Source organism: Haemaphysalis longicornis, unplaced genomic scaffold, assembly GCF_048455015.1.
Source record: "Haemaphysalis longicornis isolate Haplotype H1 unplaced genomic scaffold, Haemaphysalis longicornis Haplotype H1 scaffold_6, whole genome shotgun sequence".
NCBI classification, from domain to species: Eukaryota; Metazoa; Arthropoda; class Arachnida; order Ixodida; family Ixodidae; genus Haemaphysalis; species Haemaphysalis longicornis.
Genome location: NW_027526407.1, coordinates 26,972,526 through 26,988,570, shown reverse-complemented (window position 1 = coordinate 26,988,570; position 16,045 = coordinate 26,972,526). Strand labels below are relative to the sequence as shown.

The window sequence follows — 16,045 nt, the reverse complement described above, 5'->3', positions numbered from 1 at the left end:
ACGCTTCGGCTGTAGTAGACATGTGCACATCTTAAATTCTCAGAATTTCTGCATCTTTTATGGCAGAAGTGGTCTACCCAATGGCTCAATTAAGGAAAGCTACTCCAAAAATTTGGCAACAAGCCTTCCGGGTTTTGCCAAGATATGCTTCGCAGAAAAGCCGCCTTTCAAAATTTTAGATTTTACGCACACCTTAGCGACCTTTTAAAGGTTATTGCGTTCTTAATAAGCAGTTGTTTGAAATACAAAGAGAACACTGAGCTTCTAGAGAGGAGAAGCTTGCAGCAAATTCCCCGCAAAGTGGACTGAAAGTACGCAAGTTAGGACGGTCAGCGCACTTGATCCCATTAGGCGATCGGTTGAGGCGGGCTGCTGAGTGGTTAGTGCCCCCCCCCCGCCGTTCCCACTCCACCCGTGCCGTTACACGTCGCGGGCTGGCCCACGTTGCTATAGTGATCGCGCAGTCGATCGGACACAGGCGCGACACGCTCCAGCGCGCGGCTTCGATTTGTTGTGCGTTTCTCGTGCCCGTGGTGCGTCGCACTTGGCGTCCTCTCCTTTCCCGGGGGAGTGCATGTCGCAGTCGGATGCCAAGCGTCGTCGTCGGCGTACGCTCGCCAATATCGGGAGATGGCCGGCGCGGGGCGGAGCCCCGTGGGCAAGTTGTCGCCAGGAAGCGCGGATTATCCCGGCACCGACGACGACGATGAGCACGGCTGCTTGAAGCTGAAGGTGATCTGCCTCGGCGACAGTGCCGTGGGAAAGTCCAAGTGAGTCGTCGCTGCGCTTTTTGTGTTAGAACACTGAATAGTGGTGGCCTTATGACAGAATGAGAACTGCACGGCGCAAAGTAAAAATAATAGTCCCGTATGCAAGTTGGTTGGGCCCGACTAATCATCATCATCGTCGTGAGCACTTTTTGTATTGGGAAAGTCTGCTATCCAGCACAAAGAAAAATATGTGTACACATACACTCCAGACTCCCGGAGAAATTGGAGCAGGGGGCGGGCCCGCATCATACCCTCGGCGAAATCTGGCGGGCGCGGTGCACGAGGCGCAGGTCTCGCAGGGCAGGGGAGCCCTCTGCTGTGGCCTGCTCAACAGGAGCGGGGCAGAAGGGACACGCCGACTCGAACGGGGCGTGGCACTGAGGTCACAGCCGGCGTAAGGGCCACCCACGGGCAAAGGCGTCGGAGCGCGACCTCGTCTAGGCGGGACAGCCCTGCAGGGAGATCCGCAATGCGCGGGGGTGCGGGTGTGCGCAGCTGCGAGGCTCGGGTCTAGAGGAGGAGCTCGGAGAACGCTGTTACGATTCAGTGCGCCGCTACCCTGTGCGCATGTGCCACATGTGTGGTGTAGCTTCCGAATTTCACGCGTACCGGCATCTGTAGCCTGCATTCCAGGGTGGACGTTGCGTTGGCGCCATGACATGCGAACACGGCAGGGGTGCTCAATTGATTTCCTAGTAGTTTCAGGATACTGCAGGCCAGAATGGCCCTAGAATTAGGCCAAAGGGAAACGGGCATAGATCGTTGGTCGGTATCAGCAACAACAAAAGGAAAACATGAACCCAGCGATACTGCCAGGAAAATGTATTAGACAAAACAGCACATAGACACTACAAATCACGAAGCCGAACAGAATGAAACCATCAACCGTACAAGCACACTGATATGAAACTAGATAACAAGCCCTGTTTTGCAGCAAAAATATCGGCTCAACAAGAAAAGGGCTGCTCTAAGGCTTCAACGAAATTGCCAGCTGCTAGAATAGGCTCAGGAAGTCAATTTCTGTCTCCTGTGGTACGTGGGAAAAGCTATGTTGAAGTGAACGAGTCTGCAAAAAAACAAACAAAAAAAAAAAAGCTCTCTAGCATGTACGCGTGCGTGACGCGTTCTTATCGTGTTTAGTAGCTCAAGGGATGCAGGTATAGGTAAACAACCTTTTTTAGATAGTATGTTGTGAAGAAGCGATAAACGATTTAGTTTTCTCCTTGTGTGCAGGGTCGTTCATGAGCTGCGTGTGGGACCCGCCGCGGTGGCTCAGTGGCTAAGGCGTTGCGCTGCTGAGCACGAGGTCGCGGGTTCGATTCCCGGCCGCGGCGGCCGCTTTTCTGATGGAGGCGAAAAGCAAAAACGCCCGTGTGTACGAGATTTCGGCGCACGATAAAGATCCCCAGGTGGTCAAAATTAATCCGGAGCCCTCCACTACGGCGCGCCTCATCGTCTGCGTTGCGTCGGCGCGTTAAACCCTACAATCAATCAATCAAGCTGCGTGTGGGAGTCTTCCCGTATCGTTTTGCCGTAAATGAAACGAAGACATTTTCTTTGGATCATCTGAAGTTGGTTAACACCATGATTATTTTGCGGGTCGCACACTACAGACGCATACTCATTTTCTGATCAGATAAAAGTCTGATAAGCTAAGAGCTTAGCATTACTCGGAGAATGCTGTTACGATTCAGTGCGCCGCTACCCTGTGCGCATGTGCCACATGTTTGGTGTAGCTTCCAAATTTCACGCAGTCCAGTTTTTCCCCCAAACTAGTGTCACTAGATAAGATACAGAGTACCGTCACTGCGGCATGCAAATGAGCCATGGCGGCCATTTTGGTGCTTATCAGTGTTGTCAGTTGGCCGCTTGTGCGGCCTCACCGCTAACTTTGACGAGGTCATTTGTAAAGAACACTGCCGAAGACGCAGCAACACGGCATCTTCGGACACACTTCTGCCTTGAAATGCTGCGTAACATTTGATTCGCGTTCGAACGACGCCACTCTCGCGCAGCCGCAGAGCAGGGAGGGCAAACTGAGACTACCACAGTTCATAGAGTTCCTTACAATATACACTGGACATGAACCTGGCGCTAGCGTCTGTGCGGCTCACATCAAAACCGTCTGTGTAGTCATGGAGCGCCATTACATCATGCGCTCACCTTAGTTGCATCATTGGCTTGGATTGAAACGCTTTAGTGGCCATATATTCGAACACAGTGCCACAAAAACGCAAAGAATGGTGTGTTATTATATAAGTGGAAAATAAAACAGGCTGCTTTAAAGCCGAGGAAAAAGGAAGTAAAGCGTATTTTTGCAGGAACGGTTTTGCCGGGTATTCTGCAGGACAAGCTGGTAGTTAACAAAAATATCAATTTTTTGGGGGGGAAACTTATTGCAAATCTTATTTTATTAATTGTAACATTATTTCAGATAATAACTTTTTTTAAGAGTTTGCAAAGCTTTTTGAGCGTGCCTGTGAAAACGTCGTCTTCGTGGTGAACCGGTGCACCGACCGTCAGCTACAGTTTAACAAAACTTGTTGCTGACCGAGTTGGTTCATACTTGAAGGAAAAAGAAAACATGGCGTTAGACAGTCGGAGACGAAGAGAGCGCCCGAATCTTTGGTTGGTTGGTTGCTTGGTTCCTTAAGTCATGGCGCGTACCCACGCGGGTGATTGGCCAAGAAGCTGCCTGTAATAATTAGGCTGTGACCCGGTTTATTTTAGAGAAAAAAAAATGAAGTACGAGAAAAATGTTGAGAGTAGAAAAAAAAATCTTTGGATAGAACAGGATTGTCAGGAAAAAAAGTTGCCAATGAAGACATAGCTATCTAGCAGGGCATCCGGCCTGTCGCCCCAACAAAGGAATGAAAGGCGATCACAACATCTCTGTGGCAATATCCTATGACGGAAGCACCCAGGGAAAGAATAACGGTTAAAGATAAAGCGAGATTAAGCCTATTAAACGTGTATTCAAAGTGCGTGCGTCGCATCGAGGAAAAGCTGTGGCAATTTAAAAGAAAGTGTTCTATAGTTTCGGGGGCCTTGCAGAAAGGGCATTGAGGAGATAACGCCTGACCAGCTTTGTGAATATAAAAATTTAAAGGGGGGATTCTGCAACGAAATTTTGTGATTGCGACCTCACATTTACGAGATTCGCAGAATTGAGGCTTCCATAAGTGAGAGAGGTGAATATAGGCGGAGCATGAACGAAGGGCATCTCACCGATTAATTTGTAAAACTTGAAGGCGCCTGAACCTCGCCCCCAAAAGAAAACTGTCAATTGGGCAATTCACGACGGCAGGACCCCCAAGAGCCAAATTGGCTAATGGGTCTGCCAGTTCATTGAAGATTATCCCTGCGTGACCAGGGACCCACACTAACCGGATCTCGCGAAGCTGGTAAGGAATGAATGAATGGAATGACCTGAGAAGGGAAGAATCTTTATCATTTGTTAGAGCAGTGCACACGGAGAGAGAATCCGAAAGGATAACCACTCCCGCAAATCTGTGCTGTAGTTTGTTAAGGGCTAAGATTATCGCCAATAATTCTGCCTGAAAGATCGGGGTATAGTCTGGCAGCCTGATTGAGAAGGACCAATCTAGAGACTGAGAATATATTCCTACCCCAGCCTTCTCATCACTTTGCGAGGCATCTGTGGCAATGATGACATCAGTATGAAGAGTAGCCAAGTGATCTTCAAGTAAATGATTGAGTAATTGGGCCGGCAATAACTTCGCATGCGGAGGAAAAATGTTGCCCAAGCTTATGTCGACAGGCGACAAATTATCAGAATAGGGCTGGAGTAGAAAAATATCTGCATGATGAGGCTGGAGCCATGCCTGAACGCAATTGAGGACGCTGAAATCGGGGCCACGTAAATCGTCGAAAAAGGTCAGACCTCAACAGGAAAATGGGTTGAGCCTCGTATAATGGAGATTGAAACAGTTTTAGAAATGTTACCGATTTAAATCGATCCAGAACTGAAGGCACCCATGCCTCAAGGTACAATACAGAGTTAGCTACATACTCTGGCAACCCTAAACATAAACGCAAAGCCAATCTCTCAATAAGAAATAGGGGATGGAGTTTGTACAGTCAGGCTCAATTTGAAGGTTATCGCGGGAGCACCGAGCAAGCTAGACCAGAGCGCCGTTCCGTGGCACTTTTTTTCATTCGCGAACATGAGATTATACTGCCCTCTCTCACCTCTTGGCTGTTGCATAGAATTCGCTCACCCCCTTCTAGAAAGGCCGACTGCCGCAGTTTTTTTCTTCATTCCTTTTTGGGTGACGTATCCGCGTTTTGTTCCTCGGCAACCTGACAACACCGAAGATACTTCGGCATTGCGGAAGCAAATTACAATTTTTTTACACAGCAATGCCTCGGCATGCCGGTGTTCTCTCGCGTGGTGACGCGAGCTGACGCGCGAGCAACGCCGAATGTCGCTCGCCAGATACTGGCGTCGACGCAGCGCGAGAAAGCAGGGGAATTATTTTTTTAAGGGACCTTAGGACTGACTGACTGAATAAGCTTTATTTAAATAAAGATGGAGGAAAGGGGAAGGGGAGAAAAGGATGAAAGAATCATAGGTGGAGCCCTTTGTCCAGGGCTCCAGTGGCTTCTGCTCCCGTCTTCGCCCGGCTGATTAGGTCCTTTTGGATCTATAAGTCGGGGCTGGCGAGAGCGGCCTCCCATGATGCACGGGAAGTCAGTGGCAGGTTCTTTTGGTGTTCGGCCCCTGCCCAGAGGTGTGGGCAGGACCACGTGGCATGGAAGAGGGTAGCAGTCTCTCCGCATAGCCTGCAGTCTTCTGTGTAGTCAGGGTGCCGTTGGAAGATCTTCGGCCAGCGAGATTTATGTATGAAGGTGTTCGTTAGAATCTTACTTAACATCTGGGCTTCACTTGCTGTTAGTTCGCGATGCGGGATTGGATATGCAGCCCGCTCTTTTCTGGTATTTTGTAGGTATTCCCCGTACGTAGTGGTGCTAGGGTATCGTAAGGCGTCAGTCACAGGGGGGTGGTGAGTGAAGTCGCACGCTCGCCTGTTCGCCGCCTCGTTGCCCGGCAGTCCCTCGTTTCCGGGGGCCCACGTAACGTTGTGAACTTTCTCGAGGGATTCCGGAAGTACCTTTCTAAGTGCAAGTGGTATTCTTCCTGCCGCTAGCATTCGCACAGCCGCTTGCGAATCGGTGATGATGTTGAGGCCGCGGCCATTTCGTTCTCCCCAGCGAATCGCGAGAAGGAGGGCTCCGGTCTCCGCGTGCTTTGTGGTTGTGTTACGCATGGTGATGCAGTCTATGATGTCCCCTTCACGGGTGGTCACTACTAACGCCGCCGTTTCTTCGTCATACTTCGCCGCATCGACGTACACCGTATTATCGTGATGTTCGAATTTTTTTTGGAGGAAATTGACCCTGGCCTTTCTTCTTTTTACGTGGATATTAGGGTGCATGTTTTTTGGAAGGGGCAGCGCTTTGATGTGGAATCGTTGTGCAGGGTTTAGGTCTGTTTCCTGCTCTTGGCGTCTGCGATCAGGTGGATCGCCTACTTGCCATAGGATCGCCCTCCCCGTGCGGGACTTTTAAATGCAGAGCATTTCAGTAACTCACGATGTCACCCGCGTTGGCGTCCGTAGTCCGCGTCCTCATCGCTCCCCCTACACTATATAAAAAAAAATACTTGCCGGCGCCAGGTTTCGATCCTACGACTCTGCGGGCGGAGCGCAAGGTGCACGGTACTCTACCAACTGAGCCACAAAGCCGACACAGAACGGAAGGTTACGAACGTGCCTTATATCCTTGACTCATTCAACCGTCGGCCAGAGGTGCGCCCTCTCCCCCGCGTCCTCCTCGCCTTCTCTCCGCTCACAACGCCCTCTGTCGCCGCGTTCGGTTCGGGCGCACAACAGGTGGGGACGTGCGCAACACCCTCTCTCGCCGCGTTAAGTTCGCGCGCAAGAACAGGTGGGGCGCTCGCATCGCGCTCTCTCGCCGCGGTCGGTTCGCGCTTAAACCACATATGTCGTTCGCGCGTGCTGCGGTCGCACGTCAGCATCACGCATCATCGTGACGTCAGCATCACGCGTTCGCGTGGTGGCGATTTCGGCGCTATAACACTCTCTCGCGAGGGGCATTGGATTGGATTCGATTGGATTGGCTTGGATTGGCTTGGATTTGGATTGGATTGGATTAAAATGGATTGTGTTGGATTGTGTTGCGTCATAGCCGCGCCACGTTGCGTCATAGCCGCTCCACGTTGCGTCATAGCCGCGGCAGGGGGTTCACGGCACGTTTCACCATCGACTTCATCGACAATGTCTACGCTGGAAGACAAAAATTACAACAACAACCAATACGTAATCCATACGACTTGCAGGCGCGCCCCCCCGCAGAAATGCTCTGCATTTGATCGTGCCCCTCGCGAGGGGGATGTTTTTTTTAGACAGACCGACGTGGCGCGATGGGGTCGACAGGAGTGCTAAAGTGCCAGGGGCGAAGTACACATCGTGGTGGTGCGGGTCGTAGCGCCCCTTCTGGGCTGCTTGTGCTGTCGATATCCTGGCGGGCCAAATGAGCGTGCGCTACCGCGTCTCGTGCATATTCCAGTCGTATTCGTTGTGCTTCAAGGGTGGCGTGTTTTATCTCTTCCATGGTGTTCGTGAGCCCCAGGTGAGTGAGCTTCTCATTGGAGGTGAACTGGGGTAGGTTGAGGGCAGCTTTGAACGCTGTGCGTATTATGGCGTTGATGTGCTCTTCGTCCGACTTTGTGAGATTTTGAAATGGTAGACTGTAGCCGATACGAGGGATAATCATTGCTTGTACTATTCGGACGGTGTCTTCTTCCCTCATTCCATTCTGGTTGTTTGTTAGCCGCTTGATTATGCGTGCCAGTTGGGAAGATTTAGCGCGCAGTTGCGTTATGGTGGTGTCCGCTCGAGCATTTCTTTGCAGGTGCATCCCGAGTATTCTTATTTGCCTCCTCTCTGGTATGGGCGCTGTTCCTATATATAGTTGTACTGGGGTGTTTTTGGACATTTCTGTGGTGCAGTGGATTCGTAGGAATCCCGACTTTTCTGGAGCGCATTTTAGGCCGTTCTCCAAAGCAAGCTTAGATATCCTATTCACTGCATTTTGAAAATTTTGCGCCTTTTCTTGTAGGGAGCCTCGGTTTGCCCATAGTGTAATGTCGTCTGCGTAGACCACGTGTCCGACACTTTGGAGTGCCTGTAGTTGTTTGGCGATTTTAATCATGGTGACGTTGAATAAGAGGGGGGATAAGATAGATACCTGTGGGGTACCGATGTTTCCCTGCTGGAACGGATCTGTTCGTAGTTCCCCCAGGCCGATCGTCGCTGTCCTGTTTTCAAGGAAGGCCGCGACGTAATTGTAGATTCTTTCGCCACAGCCTATTTTGGTCAGAGAATCTAGTATGGCTCGGTGGGTGACATTATCAAAAGCCCCCTTAAGTCGAGGGCTAGTACCAAGTTTTCCCCAGGGACTTTTTTGTCCAGTACTTCTTTTTTGAGTAAAAGGAAGGCATCTTGCGTTGAGAGATTTCGTCTGAAGCCGATCATGCTGTTCGGGAAAATATCGTTGTCCTGCATCTAATTGGTGAGTCGGTTGGCCACAACTCGTTCGTGCACCTTACCCAGGCACGAGGTTAAGAATATAGGGCGTAAATTTTCGATTGTGGGGGGTTTGCCTGGCTTGGGGGTGATGGTGATCTCGGGGTGTTTCCTCTCTGGTGGTACCTTGCCCTGCTGCCATAGTTCTTCGTTTATATATTGAGCGAGGGCTCGGATATGACCGTCACTTAGGTTTCGAAGCATTTTATACGTGATGTTGTCTCGGCCGGGCGCGTTGTTCCTGGTCATACTTGCCAGCGCATGAGAGATCTCCTCCTGCGTGATGTCCCGGTCTAGTGTGTCATTTTTTACACCTCCATACGTCTTCTTTGGTTGTTCTGTTGTTCTTCCCAGGGCCCCGTATCTGTGCTGTAGGGCTTGCAATAGGTCAATGTCCGTGCCGGGGTAACTTCGTGCGGCTCTTGTTAGGTGGTGCGTCGTAGCGCGTTTCGTGGACATGGGGTCCATCATTCCACGTATGAGTTTCCAGGTCTTGGATGTACTGAGGGTGCCCCGTAAACGCTCACAGAATGAATTCCAATTTTGCCTAGACAGATCACGGGCATGATTCTGGGCGCGTTTGGTGAGTTGCTTTATGCGTGCTTTTAATCTCTTGTGCCTTTCCTTCTTCCACCGCTTGACTGATTTGCTGCGCTGTGCCCAGATTTTTTCCAAGTATATGTCGACGTCCGGTGTTGCTTCCGTCCTGGTGATGTGCTTGGTGCAGGACTCGTGAAGCTGTTTTATTCCTTTAGTCCACTCTCCTAGGTTTTGAATGGGTTCGTTGTTTGGTTCGTTGGCTCCCTTTTGTCGGAATTCTGTCCAGTCGGTGAGTCGCGCCTGCCCCAGGGGTTTACTGAGCGAAGATGCTTGTACTGTAACCCGTATGATGCAGTGGTCGCTGCTTAATGTTTCCATGGTGTTTTGCCAGAAGATGCTCCGGTCAGATTGCCATGTGAGGGCTAGGTCGGGGCAAGTGTCGCGTTGTCCCCTTTGGCCATAGCGCGTGGGCTACATAGGGTTATTAATGAATTTGAGCCCGAAATATTCCGTTGCTGCGATGAGCTTGTTTCCTTTCTTGGAGTCGAAATTGTATGCCCAGTGGGTATGTGGGGCGTTAAAGTCACCCACTATCACCAGCTTATTCTTCCTAAGCCGCGCGAGTGGTCTCCCAGAAGAGTTCTTCGAATTCCTCCTGGGTATTGCGTGGGGAGCTGTAGACGTTAAGAAGGAATATACTTGGCTCCGAACGGCGATAGGGGAGTAATTCCGTGAGAAGCGCCGATGGGTGCTCTGTATTCATTCGGTGTGTGGTGGTTACTATGTCGTTTCTGGTATATGTCGCTACTTGTGTGGTACTGGAGGCCCGTTGGTAGCCATGTAGATCGAGAGCGTGACCAGCTTCCTGCAGGCATATAGCAATGGGTTTGGACGACAGCGTGACAATGTGTTGTTCTAGGATGTGTTTCTTCGTACGAGGCTCCGACAGTTCCATTGCCAGATGTCGTAGCCGGTCGGGTTTGCGCGTTTCTTACTCCTCCGTCTGGTCAGCGTCGGAAGTGTCGGTGTCAGTTAGGTGGGAGTCTTCATCTAGGGCCATGGATTTCTCATGTTGCTGATCCGGTGTTTGCTACTTTCGTTTCCCCGAGGTCAGTCTTTAAGGGGTCGAATGGCTAAATTACGCCATCCTCGTCAGGAGCGTTTTTTGCATTTGGAGCAAGTACTCCCGTAGTCCACTGGGGTGTTGCAGTGCTGATTGAGTTATAACGGGGAGTGCCAGCACCTATTCCTGTCGGCATTATTTGGCCTGTGCAGCCAGAAGTTGGCGCTTCAGTCGCGTTATTTCTTGGTTTTGTTGCGCCACCTGTTCGCGAAGTTCTTGAATTATTCGAGCTTGATGTTCTTGGACTTGGTCGATTCTGCTGTTTATTACTTGAAGTGTTGTGGCAACAGCTGCCCATGTTTGTTCCTGTGTTGACTTTGCCTTTTGTTTGGTGTTCGTCCTGTCGGGTTGTTGGTCCGAAGAGGGCTTCTCTGGTCTTTTTTGTCTTCCTTTACCTTGGTTTTCGGCAATTTTGGCCTCATCTTTTCGAGGTTGGCGTGATTGGCTTTTCTTGCGTTGTTGACCGGTTCCTGCCTCCTCTGGGGTTGGCCAATCACTGCTGAACCAGCGTGGTCTGAGTTGTTTTCTGCTTTGATTGACCGGTGGTATCCGGGCCTTCCGTAGTTTTTGACGGCATTCTTTTGCTCCGGTGACGTGGCTTTCCTTGCAAAGAGCACATTTTGGTGTGCAGGGATGATTTTTGATTGGGTTCGCTATTCCGCACGTTCGACATTTGCGTGTATTTGGCGTTGGGCAGACGTCGGCTGTGTGCCCTGCCGTCATGCAGATCTGGCAGTATTGTCGAGTCGATCGGTAGAGGTAGCAGTGCATCTCTCCTCCGTAAAAGTAAAAGCGGGCCATCTGGCGCCATCTGGCGTACACGAATGCAACCGGTTCAACTTCTTGATCGCGATTGAAACGTGCCGTGTAGCAGCGGCAGTGCGTCGAGCGCGTTCGAAACCTCGATCGCGATTCACTTCAATTGCGATTGAAAGTGCCCGTGTCTGCGCGTTGCCGCCGAACGACGCCGACGCTCGTGCGACGCGTGATTTCGTGTCCATGTGGTTAGCACTTTAACCTCTTCGTACCTATACGTTCCGGAAAGCACTCTCATTAAAGTAAAGAAAAAAAGTTGTTTTGGTCTTTTGTGGTCGCGCTGCTTCGCGGCGGTCGATGGTTTCGCTCCGTGCGCGAGCATGACGTACGGGCTGGGAAGCTTCAAGCACGAAGTATACAGTCAGTAGTATTAACTCTATGAAGTATACCTTCGCATACCTGTTCTCGCTTCTCACTCTCCGCACTCTCTTGCGAGCATGCAGACGCTCGTCTTCCATCCTGTTCCTATAGTTAAGCTAGTGCTGGGCGCGGTGCTCTAAGTGCGCGCGCAGGCGGACGCTTTTTCGCGTACATGTAGTCATTGTTTACGTTCCTGAAAGCGAACACTCTCGATCATTATAGTGAAGACGAAAATGTTTTTTAAGTGCGAATGCACTTTATAAGCGACCCCAAACCATCCACCGCCGGCGGCGGCGGCGGCGGCGGCGTCCGCAGTGCTCCTCTATATTTAAAAAAGAAACAGCATCCGGCGCCAGGTTTCGATCCGAGGACTTTGCGGCCGCAGCGCGACGCTCTACCGACCAAGCCACGGACGCGACGGTGTTTTCAGTGTTAGTGACGCGCCTTCTATCTTTAACGCATTCAAACTACGTCGTCAGCGGCGTGCGTTGCCGACTCAGCGGCGTTATAGCGGCTTGATAACTGCGTGGTGTACACGTGATACTACAAACCCGATGGAAGAGATGGAAGAGAAGGCGGCGAGGCGGTGGGCTGCGGGGGCCGAGCGCAAGCGCCGCAAGCGGGCCGACAACCGTGCATTCGCACTTTCACATTCTCCCCCTCGGGGAAATGCGGGGGAATTTTTTGTTCTGGGGTGGTCTTTTGGATTCCGTACTGAAGCGCAGAACGTTTGCTCCCAATCGATCGAAAACACACGCGTACGTCGGTCGCTCATCTGCTGTTAACATCAGCGAGCGCGTTGATTCGTTTTTATAATTGTGTCATTACCGTCAAATCTGAACAAAGTAAGATAGGATAATGAACGAAGACGCACTTAGCACAACTTTACTTGGTACTTGATTTAACCTTGATGTTATGTACCGACTGCAGCTTCATGGTATTCAAAGTGTGAGGAAAGCAAATTTCGGGCCTGCCTCGATACTGAGGGTACCATCGAACGTCACTTGTAGGTTAAACGGCAAGGCACTCTGGCCCCCTTTTTTAGATGCGGAGCGTCTTATGCTCGGGGGTATGTCCCGCGGCGTCGGCGGTGGTCCGGCGTCCGCACACCACCGTTTCTTGGCCAATCCCCAACGTCTTATGCTCGGGGCTATGTGCCGCGGCGTCGGCGGTGGTCTGGTGTCCGCACACCACCGTTTCTTGGCCAATCCCCCAAGTGGGTACGCGCCATAGAAGAGGAATAACAAGAACAACAACAAGAACAACTCCGGTTGTGCTTACGCTTGACTCCGTGATTCTTCAGATGAAGTACGAGGGAAGCAACAGCCCCGTCAGTGAGTGTGCTGACGCAATTAAGTGAGAGCATCAGCGCAATAAAAATGTACCTCACACCCAAGCTCTCGCGTACAAACGTGGAAAGGTACATCGACGAGGCAATGGGTGACTACAAGAAGAAATTTACAGACACGGTGCATCCGTTCGTTCTCGTGGGAGACTTTAATGTCGACATCACCAATTGAGAGCGATTGGATAGTGCAGTACATGGCATCGCGTCACTCGCTGCAGTGCGTATCGAGAGAGCCAAGTACAATCCACGGAACGTGTATCGATCTAGTCTTTACCAACTGCAACGGCGACGACTACATACAACCGCTGCTACGAGATCCACTGACTGTGCACTTCAGCGACCATAAGGCCGTCATACTCAAAGTAATAAGACGTACAAACCTAAATAAAGACCTTTAGATACCACTTCAATCTTGTCTCACTCGGGTATATACGCATGCAATAAGGAAAAGTAGACCCATCTCCCCGAAGGGAACCATGAGTAGGATATATGAGCATTACGGGGTTCACTACATTTCGACCAAATTTGGCTAACCAACATAACGGAAACCAAACGGAACCCCCATGACGCTCCGCATCCTACTCATGGTTCCCTTCGGGGAGATGGGTGTAATTTTTTTAGCTTGAAAAAGAAAAGAAAAGCCGGTGAAACCCTCATTGCAAAAAAAAAAAATACAAGGTTTCGCCAAGAGTCGAACCATGAACTTTCAAAACAAAACGCCAGCACACAAACGCGCAACCGCTCGACTTTTTTTTACACCGTGCCAGGACAAGACGCGGGTCCCAAGAATTTGGTACCCTAACAGAGGCTGCCAACAAATATTGTCGAGAGATTTGCTTTGGTCATGTTTGAGAGATTTGAGCCGTGGTAACGCTTGTTTCTTACGCACCCATCTTGGATCCGAGGGCAGTTATGGTATTACTACAAGCGATGTAACCACAGCCCCCTTATTTGTGTCAAGATAAGCTATCGCAAAACCTCCGTCTTCCCTACGCAAGCCACGGTAGCAACGAATGGAATGGCATGCGCCGCTAGCATTCTGGCGTTGATAAGGCTTGGTCGTCACGCACCAATCTTGCAGCCAAGCCCCATCATGCTAATACTACAAGCGATGTAGCCACAGCTGCCTTATTTAACTAAAAAAAAGCTATCGCAAATAACCGATCTCGCCGATGAAAACCATACAAGCCACGAATGAATGAGCACTTTCGAAGAGATATAGCTTGCAATTTATCTCAAGGCAGCGGATAACCGCAAGTTAAAAAGAAATTGATTCTCTTCTGCTGAAAGGAATGACCCCAAAGCACGAGAAGGACGTGAAATCTGACCGCTTCTGCCAGCTTTCCGCTGCTTTCTCGCGCTGCGTCGACGCCGATGTCGGGCGAGCGAAGACATCAGCTCGCGCGTCAGATCGCGTCGCCACGCGAGAAAACGCCGAAAGTACGCTGCATGTGGTTGGGCCTTCAACTTCTACTAAATGTGCGTCAGCTCCCCAGCGCCCCAGCCCCAGCCTCGCGCACGGAGCGAAACCATCGGCCGCCGCCCAAAACGAGGAGGAGGAGGAGGAAAAAACTTTATTTGTCCCATCCGTTGAGTGCAGTCACTCCGGACCAGTGAGGGGTGTCCTCAGTCCAGGACTCCCTGGCTGTAGCCGGCCTTCCGGGCCCTATTCACCAGCCGAAGCTGGGAGCAGGGGTCGGAGCTGGTCAGCGCCGCCGCCCACTGTGAAGGGGTAGGGTTGGGATTGGGAGGGAGGTCTGGGATGTTCGGACATTCCCACACTATGTGGTATAGTGTTCCTGATGTGGGGCAGAAGATGCACTGAGGGGAATATTTTGTGCCAGAGCGTGTTGTGGGGAAAGGTGTTAGTTCGGAGCTGGCGAAGTATAACTCCTTCCTCTTTGGTCAGTTGCTTATGTGGGGGAGGAAACTGTTGGCGGGATAGTCGGTAGTGAGAGAGGATGTCGTTGTATGTTAGCAGGGGTTGGGGCGTATAGTTAGTGGGTGTGCTTGGCATAGGGTTGTGGCCCAAAACGAGAGAAAAAAAATCCACGTCGCATGAAGTCGCGCACAAAGAGAAAGTGACGTCACGCTGTGACGTCGCTGTTTGAAGGGGGTGTGGTCGGCCTGAGACCCCACGGGATATGGCTTGGGAATACGCCCCCCTACCCCCCTCACGTTTTCCCCGGGCGTAGCGCCGTCGAGGGCCTCGTGCGGGCACAGCATACTGCCCCCTGCACTGCACACTTTTGAAGAGCGCTGGCTTGCGCCTCCAGGGCGAACAGCCCTCCCCTCCCAATTTCGCGACCCTCTCCTCCTCTTCTTTCTTTCATCGTTCACTTTTAGATGCGGAGCGTCTTATGCTCGGGGGTATGTCCCGCGGCGTCGGCGGTGGTCTGGCGTCCGCACACCACCCTTTCTTGGCCAATCCCCCAAGTGGGTACGCGCCATAGAAGAGGAATAACAAGAACAACAACAAGAACAACTCCGGTTGTGCTTACGCTTGACTCCGTGATTCTTCAGATGAAGTACGAGGGAAGCAACAGCTCCGTCAGTGAGTGTGCTGACGCAATTAAGTGAGAGCATCAGCGCAATGATAATGTACCTCGCACCCAACCTCTCGCGTACAAACGTGGAAAGGTACATCGACGAGGCAATGGGTGACTGCAAGAAGAAATGTACAGACACGGTGCATCCGTTCGTTCTCGTGGGAGACTTTAATGTCGAAATCACCAAGAGCGATTGGATAGTGCAGTACATGGCATCGCGTCACTCGCTGCAGTGCGTATCGAGAGAGCCAAGTACAATCCACGGAACGTGTATCGATCTAGTCTTTACCAACTGCAACGGCGACGACTACATACAACCGCTGCTACGAGATCCACTGACTGTGCACTTCAGCGACCATAAGGCCGTCATACTCAAAGTAAGAAGACGTGCAAACCTAAATAAAGAACTTCTAGATACCACTTCAATCTCGTCTCACTCCCGTGCAATAAAGAAAAGTAGACCCATCTCCCCGAAGGGAACCATGAGTAGGATATATGAGCATTACGGGGTTCACTACATTTCCACCAAATTTGGCTACCCAACATAACGGAAACGGAACCCCATGACGCTCCGCATCCTACTCATGGTTCCCTTCGGGGAGATGGGTGTAATTTTTTTCTTTAACTCGTTGGTCTTGTCATGGTTCACTCGGTAACGATGGCGGCGGCGCGGCTCAGCCCAGAGATGGGAAACAAAGGATATGTTGAGGGGTTGTGAATATTCAGCAACTAGCAGCCACTTGTGACTTACGTGAACCTGAGCCACGCGAAAATGTTAATCCCGGTGTAAGTTTCTGCGTCGTTAAATATGGGCAGACTTACGCCCTGTAGCTGGTACCAAGGAAAGTTAATGAAACTACGGAATAACAGAGGGTCTGTAAGTCAGAAAGAAACAATAGCTCGCACGG

The 16,045-nt window shown here is 51.0% G+C and overlaps 1 protein-coding gene across 5 annotated transcripts in view; it reads left to right on the top strand.

Moving 5' to 3' along the window:
- The first annotated feature begins 480 nt into the window (after positions 1-480).
- LOC144141447 (rab-like protein 2A) overlaps positions 481-16,045 on the top strand; it is a 135,469-nt gene continuing 119,904 nt past the window's right edge. For all 5 annotated transcript variants that reach the window (XR_013316605.1, XM_077673003.1, XM_077673004.1 and 2 more), the window contains exon 1: positions 481-770. Coding sequence is in view for 4 of the 5 variants with exons in the window: in XM_077673003.1 (XP_077529129.1) it covers positions 631-770 (140 nt within the window). In the remaining variant the exon portion in view is untranslated. The remainder of the gene's footprint in view (positions 771-16,045) is intronic.